The sequence below is a fragment of the Fistularia commersonii genome, chromosome 8 (assembly GCF_037954325.1).
Source record: "Fistularia commersonii isolate RoL2024-O1a breed Wild chromosome 8, RoL_Fcom_v1.0, whole genome shotgun sequence".
Classification (NCBI taxonomy): Eukaryota; Metazoa; Chordata; class Actinopteri; order Syngnathiformes; family Fistulariidae; genus Fistularia; species Fistularia commersonii.
In genome coordinates, this window is record NC_141291.1 from 5764755 (window position 1) to 5779923 (window position 15169).

The 15169-nt window shown below is 41.9% G+C and overlaps 1 protein-coding gene across 1 annotated transcript; it reads left to right on the forward strand.

Annotated features, from left to right (window-relative positions):
- Positions 1-1477: 1477 nt before the first annotated feature.
- On the forward strand, positions 1478-12893 carry LOC147231706 (coagulation factor XIII A chain-like). Its single transcript, XM_086151621.1, has 17 exons — positions 1478-1522; positions 1923-2019; positions 2094-2267; positions 3415-3663; positions 4802-4920; positions 4996-5103; positions 5182-5356; positions 5989-6127; positions 6716-6819; positions 7395-7483; positions 8353-8506; positions 8759-8868; positions 9761-9926; positions 10007-10161; positions 11498-11634; positions 12151-12256; positions 12858-12893. The coding sequence occupies exons 1-17, from the start codon at positions 1478-1480 to the stop codon at positions 12891-12893; spliced, it is 2163 nt and encodes a 720-aa protein (XP_086007747.1).
- Positions 12894-15169: the final 2276 nt, after the last annotated feature.

Here is a 15169-nt window from a genome sequence, read left to right on the forward strand (position 1 = left end):
TGTACACCTTTCCTTTCTTTTTGGGTGATCCTATTTGACCACATCTGACCCCCTTTTCCACCTGTCCCAACCTGCTTCCAGCATGACTCTTCGCCTCTTCTCCAGCCTCCGGACTGTTGACCTTAAACCTTCTTTGTCTCCACTCCCTGTAGCCTCAACGCATGCATTCTGTCTTGCTGCAGCTAACCTTCATCTATCTCCTCTCCAGAGCATACCTCCGCCTTTTTCGACTTTTCTCCACCTGCTCCGACTTTTCCCCACCTATTCCCTGCTCTCACCACGGATCACAGTGTCGTCTGCAAAGCATCATAGAATTGAATCTAGTATAGGATTTATGAACGTCGCGAGCCAAAATATCTGAGCCCAGAAATCGGGACGACGGGTTCTTAAGTTTCTCGTCGTGGAAACGGCGGAAACATCTGTTCACCCAGAAATGGTAGGACATGCAGGAGGCCAGGTCAGGGCAGAAAAGGTCACATGACCAGCAGCGCTGTGGCACGATGACCCGCCGGCCGAGGTCAGAGGAAGTATGACAGCAAATCTATGTATTTTACAATTATATCATATTACATAACACTGGATTTACACTGATAAGTTGAATTATTTCATTTATGTGAAATGACTATTTCAGTATTTATGGAAGGAAATTGATTAAAATATGTGTTTGATATTAATAGATACATTATGGGGTGTAAAAAGAAAATGAAAAGAAGAAATTACGCGCAATCTGATTTAAAATCTGACATTTTCTTGGGTTACTTTTCATTTTAAGCTTTATTCCAAGTTTGGTTTATAATAAAGAACCACGAGAAATGTCTCCCTTCAAAGCCTCTAAAATATTTATTTATTTTAAATCATTTGAAAAGCGGGGGATTTGTGAACGCAAACTGTCCTCGGTCCTCGGAAGTGACTGAAAGAGTGTGTGAGAGTGTGAACGAAAAACAGGAAGTGATTTGTAGATATAAAGCGATGGCTGGATCCGATCAGACCATCATCTGATCCCATCAGACGACGAAGACCACCTCCCTGCCTGAACGGTGAGACCACACACACACACACACACACACACACACACACACACACACACACACACACACACACATATTTTCACTGTGTTTTCCATCACTTCCCCAGGATGCTCACATCTATTTAACAATGTTTTTTTAAATGTATTTTCCTAAGAAATCAGGTGTGAAGAAAGACTTTTATTTTGTTTATTTCAATAAATCTAAAAAGCATTTGTTTCTCTAAAGAAAAGAAATTTACCATAATACTTCAATGACATTATTAGCCATTTAATGCTGAGTAGTTTACAATTTTCAAAGTTTTATTTTTGCTTGAATATAGGTACTTCATATTTAGATTCAGTAGATAGATAGATAGATAGATAGATAGATAGATTTAATTCAATTTGAATTTTCATGCCTGGAAAAAGTCTTTCTCTCTGTCCAGTTCAACTTTGACCTTTGTGGCCACAATGTTTCGGAGGGCACTCAAATACAGCGGGCGCTTCCTGGAGCCGGTAGGATCACTGCAAAGAAAACCTTTCCCTCTCTTCTGATTCCCTTTTTTACTTTGTCCTCATTCGTTCGGTCTGTTGGTCTAGCTTTCTTTCCGTCTATTTTACATCCTGATTTTCTTTCTTTCTTTCTCCCTGCCTTACTAGTCTTCTTTCTTCTGTTCTTTTTCTTTCCATCCATCTGTTTTGCTTTCCTTCATCCTTTCTTTTCTATAAAATATGTAATTCCTGGTGATTTGAGGCTTGAGGGTTCTCCTCGTCGTCAATGACGACGCCCGGTGAATAAGATTTAGATTTTTGAAAAATTAAATTACATTGAATTAAATTGAAATTCATTGACTTAAATTAAGATAAGATTCCCTAAATCATGAAAAAGAAGGGCTAATGCTCATGTAACCTTCAGCCGGTAACCGCCAACCTTGTGGAAACGGAGGAAGACTACTCGGGGTTTGAGTCTTTCAAAGACATCCCCTTCCTCAGAGGCCCCGATCTCGGAACAGGTGAGTTTCCGCCCTTCCGGGTCAGATTGGAACCGGACAGTCAATCCGCTAACGGGACGTAATCTAACCCTCAGGCATAAGCGTGTTGGGTGTAGACATGTGCTTGCAAACCAACATGTCCGCCCACAACACTCATTTATACGAGTGTGACAATCTGGTGGTGCGCCGCGGCCAGGAGTTCATCATCCGCGTCACTTTCTCCCGCCCGATGGAGCAGAACGACGACGTCCAGCTGGAGTTCCTGATTGGTCAGTCTCAGCGCCAGATCAAAATGTTTGTGATTAATAAATAGCAGCTAATTTTTGAATATCTCATCCTGGTCAATACTCATTTTAAAACTGAGATACAGAGCGGTAGAAATATGGTTATTCCCAGAAATTGACGGGATTCCCTGCACTTGTGTGTGTGTGTGTGTGTGTGTGTGTGTGTGTGTGACTAAGAGCTCACCCCACACAAGACTGACTCTTCAGCTGCCACCTCATTAAACAATTAGCGTCCGTAAAAGGCGCTGGTTAGCTGTCAGTGCGTCAGGCGGCCTCACGTTCATTTAGCAGGGTAATTAGCGTGCCATCCCCGCGGCTCTGTCGTAATGGCGGAGCGGGGGCCGACAGATGTTCACCGGCCTCGCGTTTTTATTTCCCTTCGACAACAAATCACTCGGGAAGCCCCGGGAGCCAAATCTGAAAAAGACAACTCCGTTGCGGCGCTTAATTGGGACGTTTAGAAAGTTTGCGCTGCGGTTTTGAGAAACAGCTTCGAGCGCGAGGAGGGAATCTGAAAACCTGTGTTCGGATAGCAAAAACATCAGGGAGAAAATAAATACACAAACAAACAGATATTCTCTCTCCGAGTGAGCAGCCTGTCTTGCCTCCAAATAAAATGAGGGAGAAATACCATTAGAAATTAAAATATCACTGACCACGTGGCTAGGTTGCTCGGTAAGTACTTAGCAAGGTAGCGCTAACTCCACCCCAGTGGAGGCTGCTAGCCCTGTGGTAGTTAGCATGTTGCTAAACAAGTTGTGTAAATGAGACAGCGTGTTCAGTCAACTAGCGTCATAAACGCACTCAGGCTTGCTAAGATGTGCTAATAGCATAATTAGCAGTTTATTCACCAGAGGCTGTGGTCTGAAGTAACTCTTTATTACTTCCACTGAAATGTGATATATATTCACCATCACTAATACAATTACCGACTTTTAGCTAATCATGCAATTGTTGAAGTTATTGCTAATTTCTAACTGATTTCAACTCCAAAAGTTGTGTTGTTCTTTGTGAATTTTTTTAACTAGTTGTTTGTTTGTTTTTTTTTCTAAAGAATTGCTAATTTCTCTGAGGCAACAATTAATTATAGTCATCAGAATGAGGCTGAATAACACTCCTCCTCCTCCTCCAGGGTCCAGCCCTGCCTCCAACAAGGAGACCAAGGTGGTGGTGACCTTTGGTTCCCGCCCAGGCAGCTCCTGGGCCGGCCGCATCGTGGAGAGCCAGGGGGACACCACCACCTTCGGCATCACGCCCACGCCCAACGCCATCGTGGGGAAGTTCCGCACCTATGTGGGCATCGGCAGCGGCAGTGGGGTGCATCGCACCCAGAGGGACACCTCCACCGACCTGTACCTGCTTTTCAATGCCTGGTGCTCCGGTGAGCACGCCAACTCTGCTAATATTACAACCATTATTAAAATCATATTACCACTCCTAGTAATCACTCCTACCACTGCTACTAGAACTACTCCAACTAGTACTAGCTCTTCACCTAATATTATTGTACAGACATATAAACAAAATATAGATCTGAAGTGGTTAAAGTTAAAATAAGCGAATAAATAAAATAAAAACTAAAACAACTTCTACTGCAACCACTGAACTGGCAAAAAAGAACTAAATATATGTATACATATATAGGCTGCACTTCTCTATAACTCACAGGTGTCCATGTTGTAGCATGAGATATCTACCCAGTAATATTTTTTTAAAATTTTTAATTAAAAAAATACCGGTAACATCCACAAATATATACCGGAAATGTTTTTTTCCAAACAGTGCCTGTGACACGGCTAATGAAAAAGATTTAATAATAAATAACACAAGGAAAAGTTCATCTGTTTTCTATCCCCGCTTCGTCCTACTCTAGCTGATCGCGATCCAAAAAAAATCCATAAATTCGCTGCATTATTGTTTAAGTCGCAGTGTTCAAAGTGTGTGGAAAAAAGTAGTGGCTTGTAGTCCGGAAATGACGGTAGTTCTTCCCCTAATATTTGTACCAATATGTATAATAATGCTAGTACTGCCAATGCTACAAATAACAATAATGATAATACATTTTATTGAGGAAGCTAACTTGACACTCAAGATCACAAAATATAGATTTAAAACAAGAAAAAAATAAAGAAAGTGACAGAGTGGTAAAACTTAAAATAAATGAATTAATAAGTTAAAAAATAAAACGACTTCCACCGCAACCACTCCGAGCACTACAACTGCTTCTTTTACTGCAACTAATACCACTAGTTCGACTGCTTCCAATAATACAACTGTTCATGCACTACTACTGATAATGTCCATGATAATTTTAATATTATAATGATGATGATATGAATATAAAATAATGATAATGATCATTACGATCAAAATACATTAATAGCATCCAATGTACAACAGATGCGATTCAAAGTGGTTTAAAAATATTACCAGTAGTGCATATACTATATATTTCTAAATATCAACCCCCCTCGATGTTGGTAGTTGAAGTACACTGTTACTTTTTCCTCTCTCCACAGAGGACCATGTGTTCTACCCTGACGAATCAGGGCGCGCCAACTACGTCCTCAGTGACTACGGCAGCATCTTCCAGGGCTCAGTCGGAGCCGTGTCCCAGCGCTCCTGGATGTACGGGCAGGTGAGCGCAGACGAGCCACGCAGGTGAAAAAACGCGGCGTGGCCCTGAACCCCCGCCGTCTGCTTTTCCCCGCAGTTCGAGCGAGGCGTGCTGGACGCCTGCATCTACATCCTGGACGCGTCACACATGCCCATCTCCGACCGCTCTAATGCCATCAAACTGGTCAGGAAGGGGTCTGCCATGGTGAGAACAGCGATGATGATGATGATGATGATGATGATGCTGAGACCCCGCTGACCTTTGACCTCTACCCTGTGCCAGCTGAACTCCCAGGACGATAACGGCGTGCTGGTGGGGAACTGGGGCGAGAGCTTCGCCGGGGGCTCGCCACCCACGCTGTGGACGGGCAGCGTGAGGATTCTGCTGCAGTACGCCAACACCGGCATCCCCGTCAGCTACGCCCAGTGCTGGGTGTACGCCGGGGTCTTTAACACCTGTAAGAGTGCCCTGTTGCCATGGTTACGGTCGTGATGTAGCTCTGTCAAAACTTTATCAGAATAAAAGTACCGCAACGGGACATTCACAGTATTGTAAGGATGGTGGGAATAGCATAAACTTTAACCCGTCTCACAAGAATTTTAATCTAATTAACAAATCTAAATTTCTTTCAGGAAAAAAAAATGCATTTTCCTGGCAAATATGATTCAGAAGTCACGTAAAGTAGATACATGAATTAAAATAAGTTTTTAAATCAGTTGATCCACGTAAGAGTTGAGCAAAACGTCACAAAAATCACCAGAAAAATAAAAGAAAAAAATTGAGAAAATTAGAGATATTCTCTAAATACGAAAAGCAGAAAATGTATTCTGGACATTTAAAAAAAAAAATAATAATGATTGATTGTATTATTTTGAATTATTTCCACAATATTTGACCCCCGAGTCCTGGTATTGTCCTCTGTTGCATAGCTCTCTCGAGTGGCCACACTGAAAATCCACGGTTCAGCCCTAAGGTGGAGATTTACCAGCTGAGATGAAGAGGAGGTTCGGACCAAAAAATAAAAGGGCAAGAGAAAAAAATGATCAAAGTGTGTTATTAAAAATGGTGTTTTTTCTTTGTCCTGCACAGTCCTGCGCTGCCTGGGGATCCCCAGCAGGGTCATCACCAACTTCAACTCAGCCCACGACAACACGGGCAACCTGAAGACCGACCTCATCTTCCAGCCCGACGGCACGCCGGACCGCAGGAACACCCGGGATTCCATCTGGTGGGTCCAGCAACACCTGCTGGTTCTCTTGGTTGCTAAGAAACCGTCTTGGACTTCTTAAACACACACAGGCAGACAACACAGACATGTCTTCTTTTATGGTCATCATTTTTATTATTATTATTATTGTTGTTCTTGTTATTAATATCATTATTAATATTATTGTTGTTTTGGTCTTAATGTCTTTGCCTTTTATAAATTCAACATTTATAGAATATTAAACTTTTTCTGATTTTGTTTTGGAACTCCAAAATACTTTTTATTTTCTATTTTTAGGAATTATTTTGTATTTTTAAATCATTTTTAGACACTTAGGAACCCTTTTTTCCTATTTTTATGTCATATTTTGAGTAATACATTGTGTTTTTTGTTTTTTTAACTCATAATTCAGCCATTCCTAGCCCTGGTGGGGAAGTTTCTCTCTGGGTTTTATTTATTTATTTGAGTTTTTCTGCAAGATGAATGAATGAATATTCCTTTTGTGATTTAATTTCAAAATATTGAGGTTATTCCTCAACATAATGGGAACATTTCTTCAGCTTTGTCTGTTGGCACCTTCGAGTCTGAAATGAGATCCATCCCCCGCAGGAACTACCACTGCTGGAACGAGGTCTACATGGTACGTACCGACCTTCCTCCGGAGCTCGGGGGCTGGCAGGTGGTCGACTCCACCCCGCAGGAGACCAGCGACGGTAGGAGGCCATGGAACGTCGAATTGACATTTTCACTCGGTGCAGCATTTAGCGCTTCCGTCTTCTGGCAAGAAGATCCCTGGTTCGATTCTGTCAATTGTGTGAGGGGTTTGCATGTTCTCCTCGTGTCTTAAGTTTCCTCCCTCAGTCCAGACACATGCAGCGATTGAAGATGTGCTTGAGTGTCTATATGACTTCTGAATGAGAGGGTTTGTACCAGTATGTCTTTACATAACGTGAGAAGGAATTGTTGCATGTCTCTATTTGACTTGTGAATGAGAAGGTACATTTTTGCATGTTTCTATATGATGTTTGAATGAGAGGGTGAATGTCTATATGTGGCTCTGTGATTGGTCCAAAGTGAGCCCCGCCTCTCGACCGATGACAGCTGGAGTAAACAGCTTTGAGAATGAATGACTTCCCCTAGATTTTACCCTTTTTCAGAGCCCATCTGGCTCAGTTCATCTTTACCTGTTTTGAAACAAGTACTTTTTTTTTTTTTTTTAAATAATCTGTGTGAAATGATTTGACACGGGGGAGGTCAAAGGTCAACCGCTGTGCGTCTCCGTCCGCAGGGCACTTCCGCTGCGGCCCGGCCTCGGTCAAGGCCATCAAGGACGGTCGGCTGTGCTACCCCTTTGACGCCGGCTTCGTTTTCGCTGAGGTTAGTGTCAATATATCTTTCAAAGTAAGTTGACACAGTTTTAATATTGGTTTGGTTGTCTCTTAAACAGAAAAAGTAAAAGCATAAGAAAATAAAGAAAGGGTTTTTTGCAGTCAGATCAAATGTAAGGGCAGTACGAGTGGACAAATTAAAATTTTTCAAATGATTAATATTGTTTGAAATTTTGTTTTCTGTTTGACAGTATTTACAGGAAAATTTTTCCTTTGTCAGGAGTTGCTCATTGTCATCTTCAATTTTGTTCTCTGAATTTTTCCAAAAAAATCCCCCCCCAAAAATTCATGTCATCCTTTCATTTTCTACTTTGGGGGTAATTTCAACTAATCCTGACAAGCCCGCTCCCGTCACTTGTACCGAAAATATCCAAATAGATGTGCACATAAGTGACGCAGCAAAATTTTATTCCATTTTTGTTGTTTTTCACATTTTCTGAAAATTAGTACAAATTTTTTTTCTAACTTTTGTCCAATATTTCACAATGATCAATATAATAATTCAACTTGTCCATTTATTCATAATTCAAATTCCTGAATATTTGTTTTCATTTTCAGTAAATTTCTTACACGTTGGAAATTTGACTGATTGTGCATCAATGATCAGGATTAAAATTCAACACTTATAAACAGCATTTGATCCTTGTAGCTTGTAAAAGTTATTGGATTTTTTTTTTTTTTGGTTTGTTGTTTTAAACCAATGGATGCCAGCATCAGCTGTACGTACAGATTTCCCCATCTGAAGCTGAGATTCAAATATTGGAACTGGACTGGGGGGGAAAAAAACACGTTTCGTACAAGAAAATTGCGCTCGTCGTGACGCAGCTCGGTTTTTCTGTGTCCTCCCTCTCCCTACAGGTCAACAGCGACGTGGTCTACATGAAGAGGGACCGCTACGGCGTCACCACCCCGTACAAGGTGGACACAACCTACATCGGGCAGCTGATCTACACCGAAGCCCCCGGCACCGGCATGGCCCAGGACATCACGCACACCTACAAGTACCCGGAAGGTGACGCAAACAACATTTGCATCCCAATTCCAATCCTTATGGAAGTTAACGGCAACAGCATTTATCTTCTATTTTTTGCTATTTTGAAGAGTTCCAGGGAATCACTTACAAAAATCCCCCATCGGTCGATTACGGAGTTTGCTATTGCGAATAGTAGTCGAAGTTGTTGGAGAGATCGTGGTCTCGGTCCCAATCGGTCGCTTTCTCGGGCGTCTAAATACGGACCCCCCTCTCCTCCCCCGTGCTATCCAGGTAGCGCCCAGGATGAAGAGACCATGAGAACGGCCGAGGCTTTCGGCTGTGAGAGGGATCACTCTGAGCTCACGGAGGGCGACGTGGACATCACCATCAGCAACGACCCGGTAGCACACCTCATTGTCTTCACTCCTCCCATCTTTCCTTCCATCCTGTCCTCCCCTATCCTCCTCTTCCTCTCCACCTCTCTTCCCTGCTTGTCTCCTTTCCTCCTCTCTTCCCTTCATCTCCACTGCTCTTCTCCTCCCATCTTGTCGTCTTCTTCCGTTCCTCCTCCTCCTCTTCTCCTTTCTTCCTCTTCCACTCCAAATCTCCTCGATTCCTCTCTTCCCACCTTTCCCCCTCTCCTCTTGTACTTCTCTTTTCTCATTCTTTCCTCCCATCCTTCTTTCCTTCCCTCTCCTCTCCCAATCTTTTTCTCCTCCCCTACTCCTCACATCTTTTCCTCTTTCCTCCTCTCCCCTTGTCCTTTCCTCCTTTCCTCCTCCGCTCTCTCTCTCTTCCCATCTCTACTCACCTCCTTTCCTCCCTTACTCCTCACCTCTTTCCCTCTCTTCACCCTTTCTCTCAATCCACCACATTGTTTGTTGGATCTGATTTACAAAGTGCAATAATTCCCATGTCCACTGGGGGCGACAAAACCCAGTCAGATGTACCATCATTTCCTGTATTCGTGCTTCTGGTTAGACCACAGCTTGGTCATTGGTCATGTACAGAGGAGGGATAGAGAATATATTGGTAGACAGATGCTGGAATTGGAGCTGCCAGGCAAGAGGTCTGGAGGAAGACCAAAGAGAAGGTTTATGGACGTAGTGAGAGAGGATATGAAGGTAGTTGGTGTGAGAGAGGAGGAGACAGAGAATAGGGTTAGATGGAGAAAGTTGACTCGCTGTGGCGACCCCTGAAGGGAAAAGCCGAAAGAAGAAGAAGAAGTTAGACCACAGCTTATGGTCAGCCTAATGCCTGAACGTGTGTGTGTTGCCCCTTTGCTGCCCTCAGGTGAACATGGCCCAGGATGTGACTCTGCTGGTGGACCTCAGCAATAAGAGCAGCGCCAGCGTCACGGCCGAATGTAACCTGGCTGTGTCCGTCAACTACTACACCGGCGTCCTGGCCAAGGCTTTCAAGGAAAAGAAGTTCACCGTCACCATCCCTGGAAACCAGAGTAGGTGACAAGAACGTCCCCTGAGGTGTGAGAGCCTCTATTTAGCCTGAATAATGACTTGTGTGTGTGTGTTCCTGCAGCGGAGCGTATGGTCCTGAGCGTCACAGCTGAGGAGTACATGGCCCACCTGGGATCCCAGCGCTGCCTGAACGCCTGCATCACCGGGGAGGCCAACAACCAGCAGCTGAGCACCATCAAGGCGGTCGTCCTGAACGTCCCGTCCATCAGTGTCGAGGCGAGGCTCACAGTTTGTCTCTGCGGTGGAGAGGAATTTTTCCCATTACATTTAAAAAAAAAAAGATTAATTGATATTGACTGTACAACATTCATCCATTCATTATCTATTCCTCTTATCTCCTGGTCAGCGTCATTGGTTTGCAGGAGGTGCAAGTGAATCACAGGGCCACATTTAGAGACAAATATTCACCCTCTCATCCACACATTATGTTGAGAAAATCATTCACACGTCATATAGAGACGCAACTATTCACCCTCTCATTCATATGTCATATAGAGACTTACAATTCATTCAGGCATCATATAGAGACATCCCATAACTCTATAAGCTTCAGATTCATAAAGGAAATCATTCACCTGTCATATAGAGACAGCCTTTCACTGTCTCATTCATAACTAATGTGATCCCCAACCGACCGGTTTAATGACAGATAATATTTTCATGGACCGGCCTTTAAGGCGTGCCGGATAAATACATATTAAGTCAAAGTCAACTTTATTGTCAATGCTGCCATACGCTCACACATACAGAGCATTGAAATGGCGACCCATAAAGATCCATAATATATAAATATTCCCGCTTTTTTCTTTCAAAAGCTACAGAGGCTTGTTTTTTTAATGCACGTTGCTTGTTTTCCAAGTGGCGAAGCAGTTTTGAAGGCTTGATGTGTGGGATTCATCTGTTGCGATAAATCCATATTTTAGGTAGGTCTCCTGGTATTGTCTGTTAAATGCAGCTTTCTTTTCCTTAGTGGTCACAGGCTCTTCTGTCTCCTCACTGGGTCTTTTCCCCTTTGCAAAGAAACTTCCAAAGACATCATTTTACTCATTTTGCTAGTTTGTGGGTTTAATATTCGCATTATGTATCATATGACCCAGACAAGCAGCTTCACATGCGTCAAGAGTGAGTCATAGATGCAGAATTTGGTCACTTTTCAAAATAAATAATAAATAAATAAATAAATCTGATCAATGATGTGCAGTTCCATCTCTGTACATATGTGAAGAGTATCTGTTTCTTGGGCCTTTTCTCAAAACAAGTTGAAGATAATGTTGAAATTAAATTACATATCTAATAAGGTGCAAAAAAAAAAAAAGAGGGCAATCACATAATAATTTTCTTTCAAAATTGAGCCACAGTAACATGTTTGTTAAACATATTTTGGTAAACATCTGAAGACATATTTGACTCTACGTAAAATAAATTGTCTTTTTTACATTTTTTTTTCAAACCTTTATTCAGGCAATAATTTTTTTGTTCTGAATCATTGATATTGATCACTCATAATTAACCTCAAATGAGCATTTTCCGTGAATCTTCTCCTCCCGTCCAGGTGAGCAAGAAACCTCAGGTGAAACAAGAAGTGTACGTCACCGCCACCTTCACCAACCCCTTCGACTACCCGCTGTACAACGTCAACTTCGCCATGGAGGGACCAAAACTCCTGACCCACAGGACTCGTTTCTTCAGGTGCGAGCATCCACGTAGCAAACAAACTATAAACAAATCAGTGAGAAATAAACTAGATTTAAGCATTGAAGTGGCCTTAAGGTTTAGAGGAAATCGATTGACCATCACATTTGACTTTGTATTCACGAGTTAGTGGACAAATTAATCAAGTGAGCCGGCCGAGCGTCACCTGGACAACAAGAAAAAGAATGTATTGATAAATGGTATAAAAATGAAGGAAAGTGCTTAAAATGGCTGAGTCAGTGTTTGAAAAATGTAAAATAATTCAGATTTTTATTGTGATATATAGAGAGAGAGAGGATTGGGGTTTTGGGTCAGTTCTGATAAAATTATTGAGACGCATGGCATGAAACAGGCATGAAAATCATCCGAAAAAAAAGAAGCCGAAACTAAAGTATTACATCCATAATTTTGCTTACGTTTCACTTCGTCAACCAGGTTGTTGATTCCCTTGCGGTCTCATGTACAGCTGGATCTGTTCTGACCCGTGTGTGTGTGTGTGTGTCTGCCGTTCAGAATGATTGAAGCCTCGGCGACCATCACCTGGAAGGAGTCCTTCGTTCCTCAGGTACTGGGACCTCGGCGCATCCTGGTGCTGATGGACTGCAGCATACTGCGCGAGGTAACCCACCACCTCCTCATACACACGGACAAACTTCATCACTGTCTTATAATGCAAAAAAAAAAAAAAAAAATGCTTTGCCTCGACACAGAAGTCAACAGATCTGACAACAGTTTTGACATATAGAGGGCGCTGTTGTGCACTTTCCAAACATGATCACTGGAGTTGTACTTTACACTCCGCGTCACCAAGCGGCAGCATTCCACCAGAAAAAATATTCTCTCCCAAAACTCTGTGAGCTTTTTCTTTTCATGGAAAAACCATTCGGTCTGTCCGCCATGTCTCTCAGAAAGTCAGGCTTATTCACGTGAGAAGTATTTTTTAAATGTGTTAGAACGTCAGAAAAATGTAAAAGACAAAGTCACAACTTCAGATTTTACCTCTCACGTTATGGCTCCTGTCCCCTCCTTATTCCATTGTGAGGATTTGGTTTTATTTGTATTTTGTTTGTTTCTATAAAACAAATACATATGGGGAAAAAAATAGATTATTGCATTAAAGAAATTATTTTTGTGAATCCAGGTTTGGGAAAACTAGTGACAAAAAACAGCAGCTGAAACTGAAAACAGTCATGTGACGCCCCCTTTTTCTGTCCCCTCAGGTGTCTGGGGTTTGTGACTTCGTCATCGAGCCCTGAGATGATTGGCTGACGCCCCTGCGACTCCGCCAATCACTAATCACGTCGCCTGCAGGCGGAGGCCGCGGGACGCAGCATTCGGCTTGAATCACACAACAGCTGCTTCTCTGGTTGCTTCTCTTTAAACCAGGCCCGGGAAGGTCAAAGTTCACTGCATTCATAACAGGACAGTTTAGATATTAGTAACCAGACGCTATTAATTCATTTTATTATTGATATGATGAAAATGAGTGTAAATCTAATCATGAAAAAAGTCGTAAAGCAGCAATCCAATTAATTTCCAGCTGACTTTGATCTAATTCAATTTCATTCAAATGTCTTTTCGGAGAACATTTTGTTGACCATTTAAATGTGTGTAAAGTTAGCATCAAACTTTAACAGGAAGTTGAGCTTAATGGAGGAGGAAATGGGTTGCAAAATAAAAGCAGGAGTCAGGGTTTTTCTGTTTAAAATTGTATAAACAAAGTGATTTAACGGAACAATAATTTACTTTTTTCAGTTATTTTTTGGACTTTTTGCTTGCAACTCCATCTAGATTTTCAATCAATCAGCCTTCAATGTAGAAAGGGATTTTTAAAATAAAATCAATGTGGAACACATTTTTGACCCACAGAGGAAAATAGAAAAAAACAACAAAATCTGAATAAGAAGCTTTCATAGGATGTTTTTAAATGGCCAGATGTTAAAGCGTGGCGGACAGGAACTCATTCTTTCTATCAATCTGTTCAAATGTGACTTGTCTCCCCTCGCCTTGGTGCTTTTTAACTCTTCCCGCTCATGCAAAAATTGAAATAACAATAAAAGCATTTTCAAAACCACAGCTGAATTTCTCCCTCTGTCTTTAGAGGTTTAAATCAACAACATTAATATGTAATAAAGAGCACACGGAACCTATTAAATGCATTCAGGGGAAATAAGAAATTACATCATAAAGCAATGGGGTGTGTCTCGTCACAAGGTGACCTTATGAGGTCACAACCGGCGTGCTGGAAGGGGCGGGGCCATGATGTCACATCCTAGAGCTTCCCCGGGGGCGGCACTCGAACCCCTGCACAAAACTTCCCACTCAAGCATACAGAGTCACATCTGGACAAACGGCTTTCGCACTCTTTCAAAGTAAAATTTAAAATGTGAATCTGGATAATGCAAGATTTATAGAAACATTCTGGACGGTCTGCATCGCACTGAGAAGAATGTTAAATTTGTACAAAAATCTTATCCGGACCCTCACAACCTCAACTTTTGCTGGGTGACGTGAATAGAATAAAGAAATGAAAAGGAGTTTGAATGATCTGCATCAATCCAACGTCGTTAAGAAATGGGAAGTAAAAATCTAACGATGAGTAATTATCAAAAAAAAAAAAAAAAACGGAAAAAGTAAAGAATGAAAATTCACATGAATTAAAATGTTAAAATGTTCCACTCAGAAAACGATGTGCTTTTACGATCCAGATTCCGTTTTAATTTGAAAAGTTAACGTGCTTGTGTGTGTGCGTGTGCGCGCGTGTGTGTGCGCGCGCGTGTGTGTGTGTGTGTGTGTGTGTGTGTGTGTGTGTGTGAGTGTGTATGCTGGGGGGCGTTAGTGCGCATGCGCTGAACACCGCCGCCCGGTTTCCTTATTTCAACCCGTGACTGAGCGTCTCCTCCGCTGTTACGTCACATTGACCGCGCTGCTCATGTGACCCCCTGCCTGCCGACATGCAGTTTGTCCAACTCACCACTAGAGGGCGCCAAAGACCAATTCCTCAGCCTACCCCGGTTGGTTCCCCTCGCTCGCAAGTTCCTTAAGAAAAACAACTTGTTGATAATATTGTTCTCATCATTTTATTTATTTTGCAGGATCATTTAAACATTTATAAAAATCCAGCTCAGAAAAAAACCTTGTTCCCTATTTGTATTGCTTGTTGTCACTCCATTCTCATCCTGTTATCTGTTCTTTTTCTTGTTTTCGTCTTCGTCCTTTTAATTCTCTTCTATTTATATTGAGATTCATATTTATTGATATTGTTATTGTTGCCCTGCTGGTACAAAAAAAATTACCCCTATGGAAATCAATAATGTATTCTCTGATCATATATTTTAAAAAATGTGAAAAAAAATCAGCAAACTTATTTATTGGCGCAAGCTGAACAGCATCTCATGAATGACTTTAATTCAGTCACGCAATTAATATTTTCCCTTTTTTATTTCTTCTCTTCATGCCAGTAATCTCAATAATCCCAATAACAATAATACCTCCTCTTCCCCCTCTTCACGCTCTTCACCTCCAACTTCTG